Genomic DNA, 14,019 nt, shown 5'->3' with positions numbered 1-14,019 from the left:
CGCGCAACAGCAGGAAACGAGCAAGCCCTCGCTCCGCGCGTGGGACCCTGCTTCTGGAGACAATGGCTTGAGGGGGCAGCAAGCCTCAAGTGGCTTTTACTCACGGCCCCAGCAGCGGGCACCCAGCCGTCCCCACCCGGCCCGGCCGCTAGGAGGCGCTGCGCACACTCCGGTCCCGCCCGCTCCGCGGCTCGCACGCGCGCGGTCCCCTCCTCCCCAGCCCAGCCGCGCGCGCGGCAGCCGGCGGGCAGACGCGGACTTCACCGCGCAGGCGGCCGCGGGCACGGGGCGATGTCTGCCGGGGCGCAGCCGCTCGCGCCGCGCTGGTGCTTCTGGGCCGCGTTGGGGATGCTGTGGTCCCCGGCGTCGCGGGCGTTCAACCTGGACGCGGACGGGGCCACGGTGTACAGCGGCCCCCGGGGCAGTTACTTCGGCTACGCGGTGGACTTCCACCTCCCTGACGCTCGCACGTAAGTCGCTCGCGACCCCGCGCGGTCCCCCAGCCGCGGTCCCGTCTCGCTCCCCGCGCGCCGCCAGCCTCGCTGCCGGTGCCCCCTGGAGGTGACTGTGAGCCTCGAACCAGACTCGCCTCTTGTATAGAATTCCCAGTTGCAAGGGTTGTGCATCATACGGGGACCCCAGACTCAAGCCAGGCAGGGCACCGGTGTTTGCACTGCGCCTGCCTCGGCTGCAGCAGCTGGGCTCTGTCCTCCGCTTCCCCTCTTGCTTCTGATCTCAGTGTATGCACACAGCCCCACCTACAGAAGAATCGGGTCTCCCCAACCCCAACGACGGTCTACCCTGTAACCCCTGCTCCCCTCTGGGTGGCCGCGCCGCTGCAGACCACGCTTTTGTGACCCCCAAGGAGTGACTCTCGCCCACCCTTTCGCAGAGCCAGTGTCCTGGTGGGGGCCCCCAAAGCCAACACCAGCCAGCCGGACATCGTGGAAGGGGGAGCCGTGTACTACTGTCCTTGGCCGCCCGAGGGGTCTGCGCCCTGCAAGCAGATACCCTTTGACACCACCAGTAAGTGATGTTTGCCCTTGCGGACTGTAGCCCTTGTCTGAAGGAACCAGTCCCATCCCGGACTCAACTTCCCGCGTCCTTTCTACTCGTTTGGCTTGCATGACACCTCCGGGTTGCTCAACCCTGAGTTAGAATGTCTAGTGAACCCCAGGGAGGGAGCGATGGATTTCCACCCTGGGCATTAGGGGCATCCTTGCAACTTCTTTCCTCGTTGACCAGAGCTGAGCGTTTCGAGGGTGAGGGCGTGCTTTGGAAAATTAACAGAAGTTCTGTCTTCTAGCCTTGACTTTGGACCGGATCTGGTTGCTTCCCTGGGAGAGATGTGTGCAGAGACAGTTCCTTAGCATTTCCACTGCCCAGAGTCCAGAGGAAAGAGGCAGTGCAGTTGATGGGCACTTGGGCTGTTTCCAAGCTTTATACCTAAAATGTACCAATAAAAGAATTTAAGCAAAAAAAAGAAAAAAAAAAAGGAGAGAGAAAAGAAAAAAAAAGAAAAAGGTAGTACAGCAGACGCGACCCTCACTCTGTATTTGCTGTTTAATTCTTTACAGAAAGAAAGCATTTTCTTTCAAAATATTGGAGCTTGGATGCAAACTGGTATAGGCAGAGTGGGGATAGAGTACATTCATTTCCAAAATCCCCAGACAGATGTTTCTTATTTAATTAAAGGGAAAATACATTTTAAACAATTCAGTCTGCTTATGTTTCCTCTGGTGTTTTTTCTTTGGGTCCTGAGAAAATAATTTAAAAGTAATGCTTTTGAAAACATTAACACTGAGTGTTTTAATGTGTACCACCAAAACTCCATGAATTCAAGTGATATATATTATCAGAAAGCAAATACCTCTTTCCAGAAAAATGTGACTGTGTTGACTCAAGTAACGTCTTTGATGATCATTTAAAATATCCAGTGCACTGCACAACTATTTTATGACATCATTCTTGATTTCGGTGCATTTTTGTTATCTTAGTTTGAGTTTAGAATGTGTGTCAAATGTTGATTTTCAAAAGAATTTTGAAGAAATCACTTGGCTGCTGTACACTTGTTCCTTTAATTTGTATGTTGAAGGGGAAAATAATTTCAGTTTTCTATCAATATGGAAATTTTTCAAAGAAAAAATTCCATGTAAATATTACCTTACATTATGACCAAATTAGGAAAGTCTTTTATAAAAGCATTTAAAAATTATATTTTTCATGCCTAGCTATATATGGTCACAATAGCTTATTTGCCCTTTCATTAAACAATTCAGTTATTTCTTGTGATGTTTTATGAACTTTTACTTTTAAATTTAACAATGGGGAACATTAAGCTTTTCAGTGTTCTTTTGTAACAGAAAGCTTTTAATAAATTGTTTTATCAGGACTCAAGCTGCCTTTCAGTTGCTAACATTTAGCTTAAGAACAAACTTTCTAAATCAGAAGAAATAATTACTTAATGCCATTGTAATGATTCTTGACCTAATCACTTGTATTTTAAAAAGTATTTTAAACTCAGACATTGACACATAAAACCACAAATCATTGGTATTACTTGAATTTACATTCAGGAAAAGAAACATTCATGAGAAATGCTTAATGGGTTTCCACCAGAAGCAACAGGTAGTCCTGGAAATGGATTTAGTAACCTTCTAGGACGTTCCATAACACATCAAATCAGGATCTGGTTAGTATATTTTTCCTTTGATAAAGGAAGACTCAGTGTCTACCCAGAGAAGTGACACCTGAATACCTTTGTAAGCACTAATCCCAGGAGACGTCATAGTTCAGCAGATAAAATCTGGAGAAACCAGGCATCCAAATGAACTTTCAAAAACTGACCACTCCCAATCAAAATTTTCCAGTGTTGAATTTCACTAGGTAATGTTTTCCAAGGCTTGTTCTAAAAGAGTTGTTTGGAGCTTTGAGTTCACTTTCCCGTAGAGAACTAATGCCGAAAGCCTGCACTTTCACTTCCAGAGAAGCCCACAGGAATTCACTTAACCCTTTTTATAGCTAGATTATCTCTGCAGTGAAGCAGTCGGGCTCAGACTAATACAGTTTTGGAAATTAAATCAATGGACGGCGATGTCGAGAAAAGATCAGTGTAAGTTGGAGAAAGACGAGGGAAGAGATGAGCTCTTTTGTGCAGGTTCTGAAGAAGACAGCTGAGTTCTCAAAAGGCTTTAGAGATCAGTGCTTCTGGGTTTACACTTCATCTTACTTCTAAACACGTGGGATTTTTTTTCCCTCGAAGATAGATACGTCCTATGATTACACTTTCAACAATCACAGTACTTTGAGGACTCATTTATTCTTATATGGAACAAAGTGAGAGAAAGAAAGGGAGAGAGAAATGGATGTTCCTGAAAGAATTGAGCAGGACTTTTTTTTTTTTTTTCATAGCAAGGCAGGGGAGGCTGCAGAAAGCTTCAGAAAGATGAATGGTTCATGATAGAATGAACAGCACAGTGACCTAGGAAAGACGGGATTCTTCTCATTGAGAGACAGGAATCTTTGGGGAAAGAAAGTTCCCCATGTCAGCCATCAGGGGGTACTGTGAGCCCAGAAACCTCGATGGCTGTAGGGAATGGCCTGAAACTGGGTGGAGGAAAAATGACTGGGGACTGCAGATCAGGCTTCTGTCCCTCACCTGTACCAGGTACTTTCTCCATGTGCTCTGAGACAATAGAACTGTCTGCGGCTGCCACATGACGTGAAGCTTCGAAAGTGAAGAAGGTAGGGGAGAAGTCAGTCTAGCTAGTTCCAAGGAGAGCATCAGTCTCCTGGGCAGAGCGGAATCTTGGAACCAAAACTCAATAGTAGAGGCAGACATTGCGGACTCTGGGTTTTGCAGGTAGAATTGCAAGATGCATTATACTTCTTGATGATTACTGTGTACCTACCAGTCACTTTGTACACATTCTTTCTAATTTAGAAACCAATCCATGCAAAACTTGTTTTTTGAGTAAGGAAATGGACATTAGAGGTATTCCCAAGACTGAACAATGGCAAGATTGTGATGAAGGTCTTCTTAGTCCAAAGCCTGTTCATCCCATCTTCCTTCCAGAAATGGGAAGAGGATGGGGCCTCATGGAATGCAAGATCAGGGTCGTGATTGGGTTCAGTGGTCCCCTGGTGGGCACTGGGGAACTGTTCATCTTCCCTTCTTTTTCCCACCCCAGCGTTGGCTCCTGAACAAGCCAAAAGGGAGAAACAGTTTAGGTAGGAGATTTGTAGAAATCAGAGGTTTCTAAGCAGGCTTCGTCTCAGTGGGAATTGTGGGATGGCTATGTCCCTGGTTTGCTCAAGCTCCCAGAATCCCCTCATTGTACCCCGGCAAGTGCCTCTGAGTTAGTTACTCTGCCTACTGCTGGCAATGTACTGTTTTCCCCGCAAAAAGGAAGACGATGTCTCTGGTTGACACATGCAAAGTGACATCTACACAGCAGTGTGTGATGTCTCGGCATAAACATATTCAGCATTAGATTGCCTGTATCCCTCTGTAAAGATATCTGTTCTTTTACCACAGTGTCTGACTTCAAGACATCCAAAGTGAATTTGAGCTTTTAATATCATTGTTTCCCCTCATGCAGGCCCCCAGAGTGACTACAATTTAGTGTTTCACTGGTGAAATCTACTGCATTTCCTCAGCCAAAACCCTGACGTAGACTGACTTGTAATTCAGTCTCTATATCTCTCTCTGATCTTGCATCTCAACTTACCTGAGCTCAACTGCCTTTTCTTTTAAAACTACCTGTTAGTTTAATTTATTTCCTTAAATAATCATTATTCATTTTTTGTTTCCCTTATCATGTAACTTGGATTTTTTGGATATCACTTCTTATGATAAATGCAAACACAGAGGAAGCTTGGGCTAGTCTAGCACTTCAAATGCATGAACACTATTAAATTCTGGTCCTTTCAAGTATGGAGAAAGAAAATTTTAAGGAAGCATATGGCGGTGGGGGAGGTGCAAAGAGTAGATAATTTCCCTGCTCTGTACAAAATCAAGCCCTTCTCTCATCTCCCTTGTCTTTCTCTTTTACTTCAATGGAACCAGATTCCTCCCACCACCAAATTGGTTTCTTTCACTTTTGCCCCAGGAGCTCTGGAAACTATACCCTGTGCCTTAAGCAATCTAAAATATCACATCTGCCAAATTCATGTCTGTCTTTGCTAAGACCACTCCAGCATTTATTTCTGCTTTCCAAACCAGCTTGTGCATTAAATGGTTGTTAGATTGGCCCCTTTCCTCTAAAAGGGGAATGAATGAAAACAATGAAAAAGACACCTCATTTTAGAATAATGAAAGAACAATAATAATAGCAATAATAATAATAAACAACAATAACCAACGCATAGAACACAGAATACTTGGTTGTTTTATGTGCTCAGATGACATGTTTTGAGCAAAAAGGTGGTGGTGTGTGCTAATAAATGATCATAATCATTTATTTATAGCACTAACAGTAACAGGGACAATACAGCTGGGAGCCACTTGCAATTAGGGGGCCCACATAAAAAGCAAACAGGAAGAGGTGGGAAGCGTCACTGAGATCTGGACTTCATCTCAGAAAGGCAACTAGAATTTGCCTGGCCCTAATTTATTGACTTTGTGCTTTCAAAAAACAAAAATGTTTTTAGAGCTTAAAACAGAAGTTGATTTGGTGAGGACATTTTAAAGCTCCAGAATGATAAACATTTTTTATTGGAATTGTGTTTCAGCTTGGAGACCGGAAGACTCTGTTTTGGGGGGCCTGTTTTGTTTTGTGTTGAGCGGGCTCACAGTAAGGGGCACCTCCTAGCATCTGGCTCTGTGACCAGTGGGTGCAGTGTTGAGTTTTGATACTCAGTGGTTCCCTTTGTCTCTTGTGAGGGATGGGAAACATATTGGTCACATAAGTCTTGCTTTTTTGAGCTTCCCTAGAAAGAAATCAGCTTTTTTCTTTTTTTCCAGGAAAAAAGAAAAGAAAAATGTGGGTCAGAGCTACCCAAGTAAATGACAGAAAAAATAACATGCAAGTTATAGGATTTAGGAGGAGCAGAATTCTGTGGTCCAGTAAGTTCAATTGGAAGTTTAAAAAGGGGGAGTGGGGAGCCCAAAGATTACCTACCTCTTTTAAGAATAAATAATGCCATGAGCAGAGCAAGTGTGACTATATATATATATATATATATATACCTATATATCTGTATGTACCTATTAATGCATGTATGTATGTATAATATATACAACACATACATACATGGAGAAATCTTCCTCTATCCATGTATCTGTCTATACAATTAATGTATGCATATATGTGTAATATACACAACACACATGTTCACACACACTTACATATGCAGAGGTCTGCTGCTAATCCCACTGAGAGTGTTTAGCTGATGTTTTCCTCTCTCTGAAAGGATCTGTGATGGTTACTAGGCCTGAATATGCTGGCCTGACAGAGGCACTGCCATCCATCCCTAAAAAATTCTCGATTGACTCTGACTTCCATGCAACAGAATGCAGCTGAGCCTGCAGAGGGGAAGGGAGGACACAGTGGTCCTTACAGCCCATAGCAACCAAGGAAGCAATTAGAAAAAGGAAGTCCTTGAAACTCCAACTAGAAATGGGAAACAGACCTGCTCTATGGCTAGTTGAGTTGTATGAACATTAGGCGCCCGTTGCTTAATCTGCAAAATTCTTTCTGGAAGCTGGAGTCTGTGTGAGGGAACAGGCTTCCGGGTTCTTGGCAGCAGTACTCCCAACAGCAGCTGCAGAATTCTGGGAGAAATGTTGAAAATAGTCTTGAAATTCTTCTGAAAGTAGAAAACTGGACATTGAAGCGGGTCGGGCAAGAGGTGTGCATGTCGACTCTGCACACTGTGTATCAAGAGTCATTGATATGACATGTGCTGATGAACAGACTCTCCCACCTTACAACCTTATTAAGGGCTCTGTTCACACAAGCAGACTAATTATTGGTTTTATTTAAAACATGTAATCATCTTTTAATCAGCAAGCATATTTAGGCCATTTATAAATTAATATTTAATTCCTCAAAATTCAATTTCAATATATGCTCACTAAAGAAGCAAGGTGTTTTTGCATAATGAATCCTAAAATAAATTTAAAATAATGTCAGTTTTAGGTTTTGTTGTAAGGAGATTTAAGCTATACAGGCAAATCATGATTTGCTGATATTTTAGTTATACTCAAAGCACTCTACCTAGTGCACCAGTTACAGAGTGTCATGGAATTCTAGCAGGCGGCTCTCAGATGAATGTCACCAGTCTGGACAGAGTAGAGCTCGACCCCAGCCATGCAGAAATGCCAGAGCTTAAATCTCTCTTTAGCATAGCACCCCCAAAAGCTGCCAAATTGAGAAACTTCTACATCCATAAACATTGGCGAAAGCGAACCTTTACCCTTTTGACTGTTTTAGTAAAGACAAGGCATACATTTTTTAGAAAAATGATTGTTTGGCCTTGGAGGGGGAAGGGGTTGACTTTAAAGAGGCAGCACAGCCAGGCACTTTGTCTCACACCTGTAATTCCAGCTACTTAGAAGACTGAGGCAGGAGGATCACAAGTTCAGTCCAGTCTGGGCAACTTAGCAAGACCCGGCCCAAAGTAAAAACTGAAAAAAGGACCAAGGATGGAGTTCACTCTCATGTATGGCGAGTCCCTGGGTCCAATCCCCAATACTGCATAGAGAGATGGGGCAGCACAGAGAATTTGGAGAGGGTGTTGTAACTTTCTGGGTCACAGTAGTGGTGATGGGTTCATGGTTGCATGGTATTGTCAAAACCAACACAACTGTACATCACTAAGTGTGAATTTTACTGTATATAAGTAAAAACAAAATTTTAAAAGTGAAAAGACTCTGTATGGAGAATGTAAGAGAGCTGTGTATTTGATATGATCAAGTTTGGGTATCTGGCCACTGCCACGAGCACATGGGCATCAAGTTCTTTAGACTATGGTAGTTCTGATGTAATACCTGAGGGTGTAAGGATAACTATTTTGCCTGAAGAGCATCGGGCACTGCCCCTAAATGAAGGCGAACAACTGGCTCATCATGTAGAATCTGTTTTATCATTCTGTATACAGAGGATAATATATTCAGGATGTTTTTGGTAAGAGAACTGAATGAAAACATGTTGAAATTCCCCTATGCTAATGAAATTCAGGCCTGGAATACCTTCACTGGTAGTCACTAATCGAAGGAGATCTTGCTTCAGACACATGACTGTAGTTGTCAAAATTAGTATGACAGCATTGCAGGGCTTTGCCTTATATACATTAGGGCAGTTTTTTCTTTAGCCCCAGCATGTGACATGCGCACACAGAGTAGACTGTGATGTTGCAGAGGCTTCTGCATCAATCTGTTCTGATTTCCAGGACATACAGAGATTAGGGCAGAGGTCTCACAAGGAGGAAACCCGGGAGTGGGTTTACTCAAGGACCCTGCATGGCCTGCATGATGTACAGCACCCCACTCCCATGTATTCTGTAAATGCCTCCAAAGAACCAGGTCAATGGCTCCATGTGGGTGTCTCTGTTGTCACTCACAGCCAAAGCCAACCCCTTGCCACACCGCTTACACAGCTGCTCGCTCTCCTTGTCAACCCCCAGCATGGCTTCTCTCTCCAGTGCAGCACGCTGGTCCTCGCTCACCCTGGCCTGTGTTTTGTTGGCCCTTCTTACTCCCCCGAGCATCTTATCTTCCTGTAATGATTTTCTGGTACTTTCAGCTTCTCTTGTCCTACATTTCCTAACAGGCTATATGCTTCAGAAATGAACACATGAAGTATTCTAAATGAACTTACTGATTTCACAGTAGTGCTATAAAAATTAACAATAAGATATCCAAACCGAATCTCTATATTGGAAGATGGCAATTTTAACTGCTCCCTCTTTTTGTTTTTCTTTTGGTACCGGGGATTGAACTCGGGACCTTGTGCTTGCAAGGCAGGCGCCGGAACCACTGAGCTAAATCCCCAGCCCTAGCTGCTCCCTCTTTTATCTTGAGTGTTGATAGTAGAGTTGTTTAGAAATGTGTCCATGTAAATATAGAAGTTTATGTTTCAAAATACTGAAGACTAAGGATATTTCCAATAGCAACAATATATGTAAAAATAAGAAGATGCAGTATGCCTTTCTTGTTTTCATTTTGAGCTGTCTCTCAATCAATAGAAATACAGACTTGGCAGTCTGACATGGCAATTTCTATAGCCATTAAGTGAGTAGCACTGATTCGAGTGTCCCTGGCCGAGAGGAGCATGCCAAAAGTGGTAATTCATCATCTGTTTACACTACTGTACATTCAGTTCACAGAACTTGTTGTAAGAGGCCGTTAGAAAAAAATCAGAATGACCATGGGTTCAGATATTCCTGTGGGCTTTAGAGTATGGAAAGAATCTGGTAGAATCAAATGATCCAGGTTAACTCATTTAACAATGTGAAATTTCACAACAGGAGTTGATGATTTGCTTTTTTTTTTTTTTTTTTCCTTTGGAAGTTGTCACTACTTTAATTAAAAACAGAAAGAAGGTAGATTTTTTTTTTAGGGCAAACATAGAGATTTTACTTTTAAAAGTAATATATTCATAAAAGAAGTAATTCAGAACAATATGACATTATAATTTAGGGAAAAAATGCATTTTCTATAATGTTTTAAACAACCTGAGAATGACGGAAAAAATTACAGATGCAGTAATGCAACAAAATAAGAAGAAAAGAGAAATGAGCTATGTACAATTTTGTATTAAATAACATATGTTTATACATGTGTACTGCTTATAATAGGGAGTTCATATTACAAATCAGTAATCAAAATAAATTTATTTATTTATTTGGAAAGAGAATCATGCAAAATTTAACTGTATTTATTACAAAATAAATTGAAAAAGCACTAAATAATTTTTGAATTAATATAGACCTATTTATTTAATAATACTTTGGAACGAATGGTAAAAAGAAGAAAAAAACAAATGATAAGTGAATTCTTTGCTACCTAAAATTTCCTGTTCTGTTAAAAATGATATATGCAAAATATTCATAGCCCCATTAATCATTTGAAAAAGATAGCATATGGTTTGCCAACTTAGTCTTTACTTAACACACAAAAATATTCTTTTTTTTTTGTATTAAATTCTTTTATTGGTACATTGTAGGTATACAACACAATTACATTTCTCATTGGGAATTGTACCTTTATATAATGCATCTTGGTTCTTATTTTTTCCCCATTCCTAGCCTTCCCTTCACGCCCTCCACCCTTCCCTATTTACAAAGACTTTATATCCATTTTTTCCATTTCTCAGCGTTTTTTCCTTTGCCTTCTTTCCTTTCCCCTGTGCCTCCCACTACCCCTACCCCTTTGGACCTTTTATTCCTATTTTACATTATCAATTATTCATTCTAATCATTGGTACATTTTAGGTATACAATATAATGACATTCATCATTGGAAATTTGCATCTTTACATAGTCTCTCTTGGTTCTTGTTTTTCACCCTTGCCCAGCCCTCCCTTCAACCCCTCCAGTCCTCCCTATTTACAAAAATTTTGTTCCTATTTTTCCATTTTCTCATATTAATCCCATTCCCTTCTATCCTTTCCCCTAGCCCTCCCACTTCCTTCCCCTTTGCCCCTTTTCTTCCTATTTCACATTACCTATTATACATTTAGTCCTTATTTACACTTTCAGTTTCTCACACCAGAGAAACTATTTGGTATTTACACATGTGTGTCCTATTTATTTCACTTAAGAGTATCACCTCAATGTGCATCCACTTAGCTATAAATGTCTCTAATTTCTCATTTTTTATGGCTGAGTAGTACTCCATTTAAAAAAAAAACAACACATTTTCTTTATCCAGTCACCAGTTGATGGGCATTTGGGCTGTTTCCAAGTTTTAGCTATTACAAACTGCGCTGCTATGAACATGGGTGCACATATATCACTGTGGTATGATTCTTTTAATTCTTTGGGCAAGATCCCCAGCAGTAGAATAGCAGGGTCAAATGGGATTTCCAGTCCTAGTTCTTTGAGGTATCTCCACACTGATTTCCACAGTGGTTGCACCAGTCTACACTCCCACCAGCAGTGGAGCAGGGTTCCTCTTTCCCCACAGCCCAGCCAGCATTTGTTATTGGTTGATTTCATGATAGCAGCCATTCTTTCTGGAGTGAAGTGGAATCTCAGTGTTGTTTTCATTTGCATCTCTCGAATGACCAGTAACGTTGAACATTTTTTCATGTATATATTTGCTATTTCTACTTCTTTGTCTGAGAAATGTTTGTTCATTTCAGATGCCCATTTTTGGATTGGGTCTTTAAATTTGGGAGGTCTGATCTTTATAAGTTCTTTATAGATTCGAGATAGTAGACCTTTGTCTGAGGAAGATCAGGTGAAGATTTTTTCCCACATTTGGATTGTCTCTTCACTCTGCTGGTGGTTTCTCTTGCTGTGCAGAAGCTTTTTAATAAGAAGAGATCCCACTTGTTGATTGTTTGTGCTAGTTCATGGGCAACTGAGGTTGTGTTCATAAAATCTTTTCCTACACCGATGTCTTCAAGGGTTCTACCTAACCTCTTTTCCAACTGGTTCAGTGTTTCTATTTTAATATTTAGATCTTTAATCCATTTTGATTTTAGTTTAGTGCATGGTGAGAGATACAGGTCTAGTTTTAATCTTTGGCAAGTTGAAGCCCAATTTTTCCAGCACCATTTATTAAAGAGGCTATCTTTCCTCCAGTGAGGGTGTTTGGCTCCTTTATCAAAGATGAGATGGCTGAGTGTGTCTGGCGTTGTTTCTGCATCTTCTAATCTGTTCCACTGGTCCTCAAGCCTGTTTCTTTGCCAGTACCATGCTGTTTTATCACAGTAGCTTTGTAGTATAGTTGTAGGTTGGGGATTGTGATGCCCCCTGCCATGTCTCTGTTACCTAGAATTGCTTTTGCTATTCTGGGTCTCTTCTTGCTCCAAATGAATTTTTGGATTGTTTTCTCAAGGCCTATGAAGTATGCTGCTGGGATCTCAATTGGAATTGCATTAAATCTATATAGCAGTTTTGGAAGTATGGCCATTTTCACTATATTAATCCTTCCTACCCAGGAGCAGGGGATGTCTGTCCATTTTCTGATATCATCTTCAATCTCTCTTTTCAGAGTGCCATAGTTTTCAGAGAAGAGGTCTTTGATTTCTTTCTTTAGGATGATTCCTAGGTATTTCAGTTTTTTGGATGCTATTGTGAAAGGAATTATTTGCCCTATTTCTCTCTCAGTGAGTCTGTCATTGGTGTAGAGGAAAGCTATTGATTTTTGTGTGTTGACCTTGTAACCAGCTACTTGACTGAATTTGGTTATTAAGTCTAGAAGACTTTTGGTGGAGTTCTTGGGGTCTTCTATATAGAGTATCATGTCATCTGCAAATAATGACAATTTGACTTCTTCATTACCTATCTTTATTCCTTTTATTTCTTTGTCTTGTCTAATTGCTGTGGCTAATGTTTCCAGAACTATATTGAACAAGAGTGGTGATAGTGGACATCCTTGTCTTGTCCCTGATTTTAGCGTGAAGGATTTCAGTTTTTGACCATTTAATACGATATTGGCTGTTGGTTTTTCATAGATGGCTTCTATCAGTTTGAGGAAGAGACCATCTATTCCAATTTTTTATAGGGTAAATGCATGTTGGATTTTGTCAAATGCTTTTTCTGTGTCTATGGAGATAATCATATGGTTTTTGTCCTTGGCTCTATTGATATAGTGTATTACATTAATTGATTTTCGTATATTGAACCATCCCTGCATCCCTGGGATGAATCCCACTTGATCAGGGTGTATGATCTTCCTGATGATCTTCTGCATTCTGTTTGCTATTATCTTATTAAGGATTTTTGCATCTATGTTCATTAGTGAGATTGGCCTATAGTGCTCCTTTTCAGTTGGGTCTTTCTCTGCTTTGGGGATCAAGGTGATGCTTGCTTCCAGGAATGAATTTGGGAGTATTGCTTCCCTTTCAATTTCATTGAAGAGTTTAAACAGTAGTGGCAGCAGTTCCTCTCTAAATGTCTTGTAGAATTCAGCAGTGAAGCCATCAGGGCCCAGGCTTTTCTTAGGTGATAAGTTTTTAATTACATTTTCAATTTCATTGGTTGATATTGGGTTGTTCAGAATTTTTAGGTCTTCTTCGTTCAACTTTGGTCATTCATATGTATCTAGGAATCTGTCCATTTCTTCTGTGTTGTCCATCTTATTGGCATATAGGTTCTGGAAGTAGGTATTGATGATCCTCTGGATTTCTGCTGGGTCTGTTGTAATTTCACCCTTTTCATTCCTAATTGCATGGATTTGGGCCTTTTCTTTCCTTTTTCTGACAAGGTTGACTAAAGGTTTATCAATTTTGTTGATTCTTTCAAAGAACTAACTCTTGGCTTCATTGATTTTTTTGTATTTTTCTCTTAGTCTCCATTGCATTGATTTCTCCTCTGATCTTTATAATTTCCTCCCTTGTATGACCTTTGGGGTTGTCCTGCTCTTCTTTTTCTAGAAGCTTGAGGTTCAGCATCAGGTTGTTTAATTGGGCTCATTCTGTTTTCCTAATATGCGTATTCACTGCTATGAATTTCCCTTCTAAGACTGCTTTCATTGTGTCCCATAGATTCCGATATGTTGTATTGTCATTGTCATTTAATTGAAGGAACTCTCTGATTTCTTCTTTAATTTCCTCTGTGACCCATTGGTTATTCAGAAGTGTGTTGTTCAATTTCCACGTGTTTATGAAATTTTTTGAGTTTCTTTTGTATGAATCTCCAATTTCATCGCACTATGGTCTGATAATATACAGGGGATAACTTCAATTCCTTTGCACTTACTTAAACATGTTCTATGTGTGAGTATGTGGTCTATTTTGAAGAATGACCCATGTGCAGCTGAGAAGAATGTGTTTTCTGATTTTGTGGGGTGGAAGACTCTGTAAACATCTATTAAGTTCATTTGTTCAAGAGTTTGATTGAGTT

General features: G+C 40.9%; 1 protein-coding gene across 1 annotated transcript in view; it reads left to right on the top strand.

Moving 5' to 3' along the window:
- The first annotated feature begins 229 nt into the window (after positions 1–229).
- The window catches only part of Itga8 (integrin subunit alpha 8), a 195,341-nt gene continuing 181,551 nt past the window's right edge, over positions 230–14,019 (top strand). Inside the window, exons 1-2 of the mRNA XM_004859985.4 lie at positions 230–470; positions 893–1,026. Coding sequence (XP_004860042.1) covers positions 292–470; positions 893–1,026 — 313 coding nt within the window. The 5' untranslated portion in view covers positions 230–291. The remainder of the gene's footprint in view (positions 471–892; positions 1,027–14,019) is intronic.

This window comes from Heterocephalus glaber, unplaced genomic scaffold (assembly GCF_053883595.1).
Source record: "Heterocephalus glaber isolate CG9 unplaced genomic scaffold, H.glaber_assembly_v1.0 deba00000768, whole genome shotgun sequence".
In the NCBI taxonomy this organism is placed as follows: domain Eukaryota; kingdom Metazoa; phylum Chordata; class Mammalia; order Rodentia; family Bathyergidae; genus Heterocephalus; species Heterocephalus glaber.
This window is presented reverse-complemented; position numbering and strand designations above follow the sequence as displayed.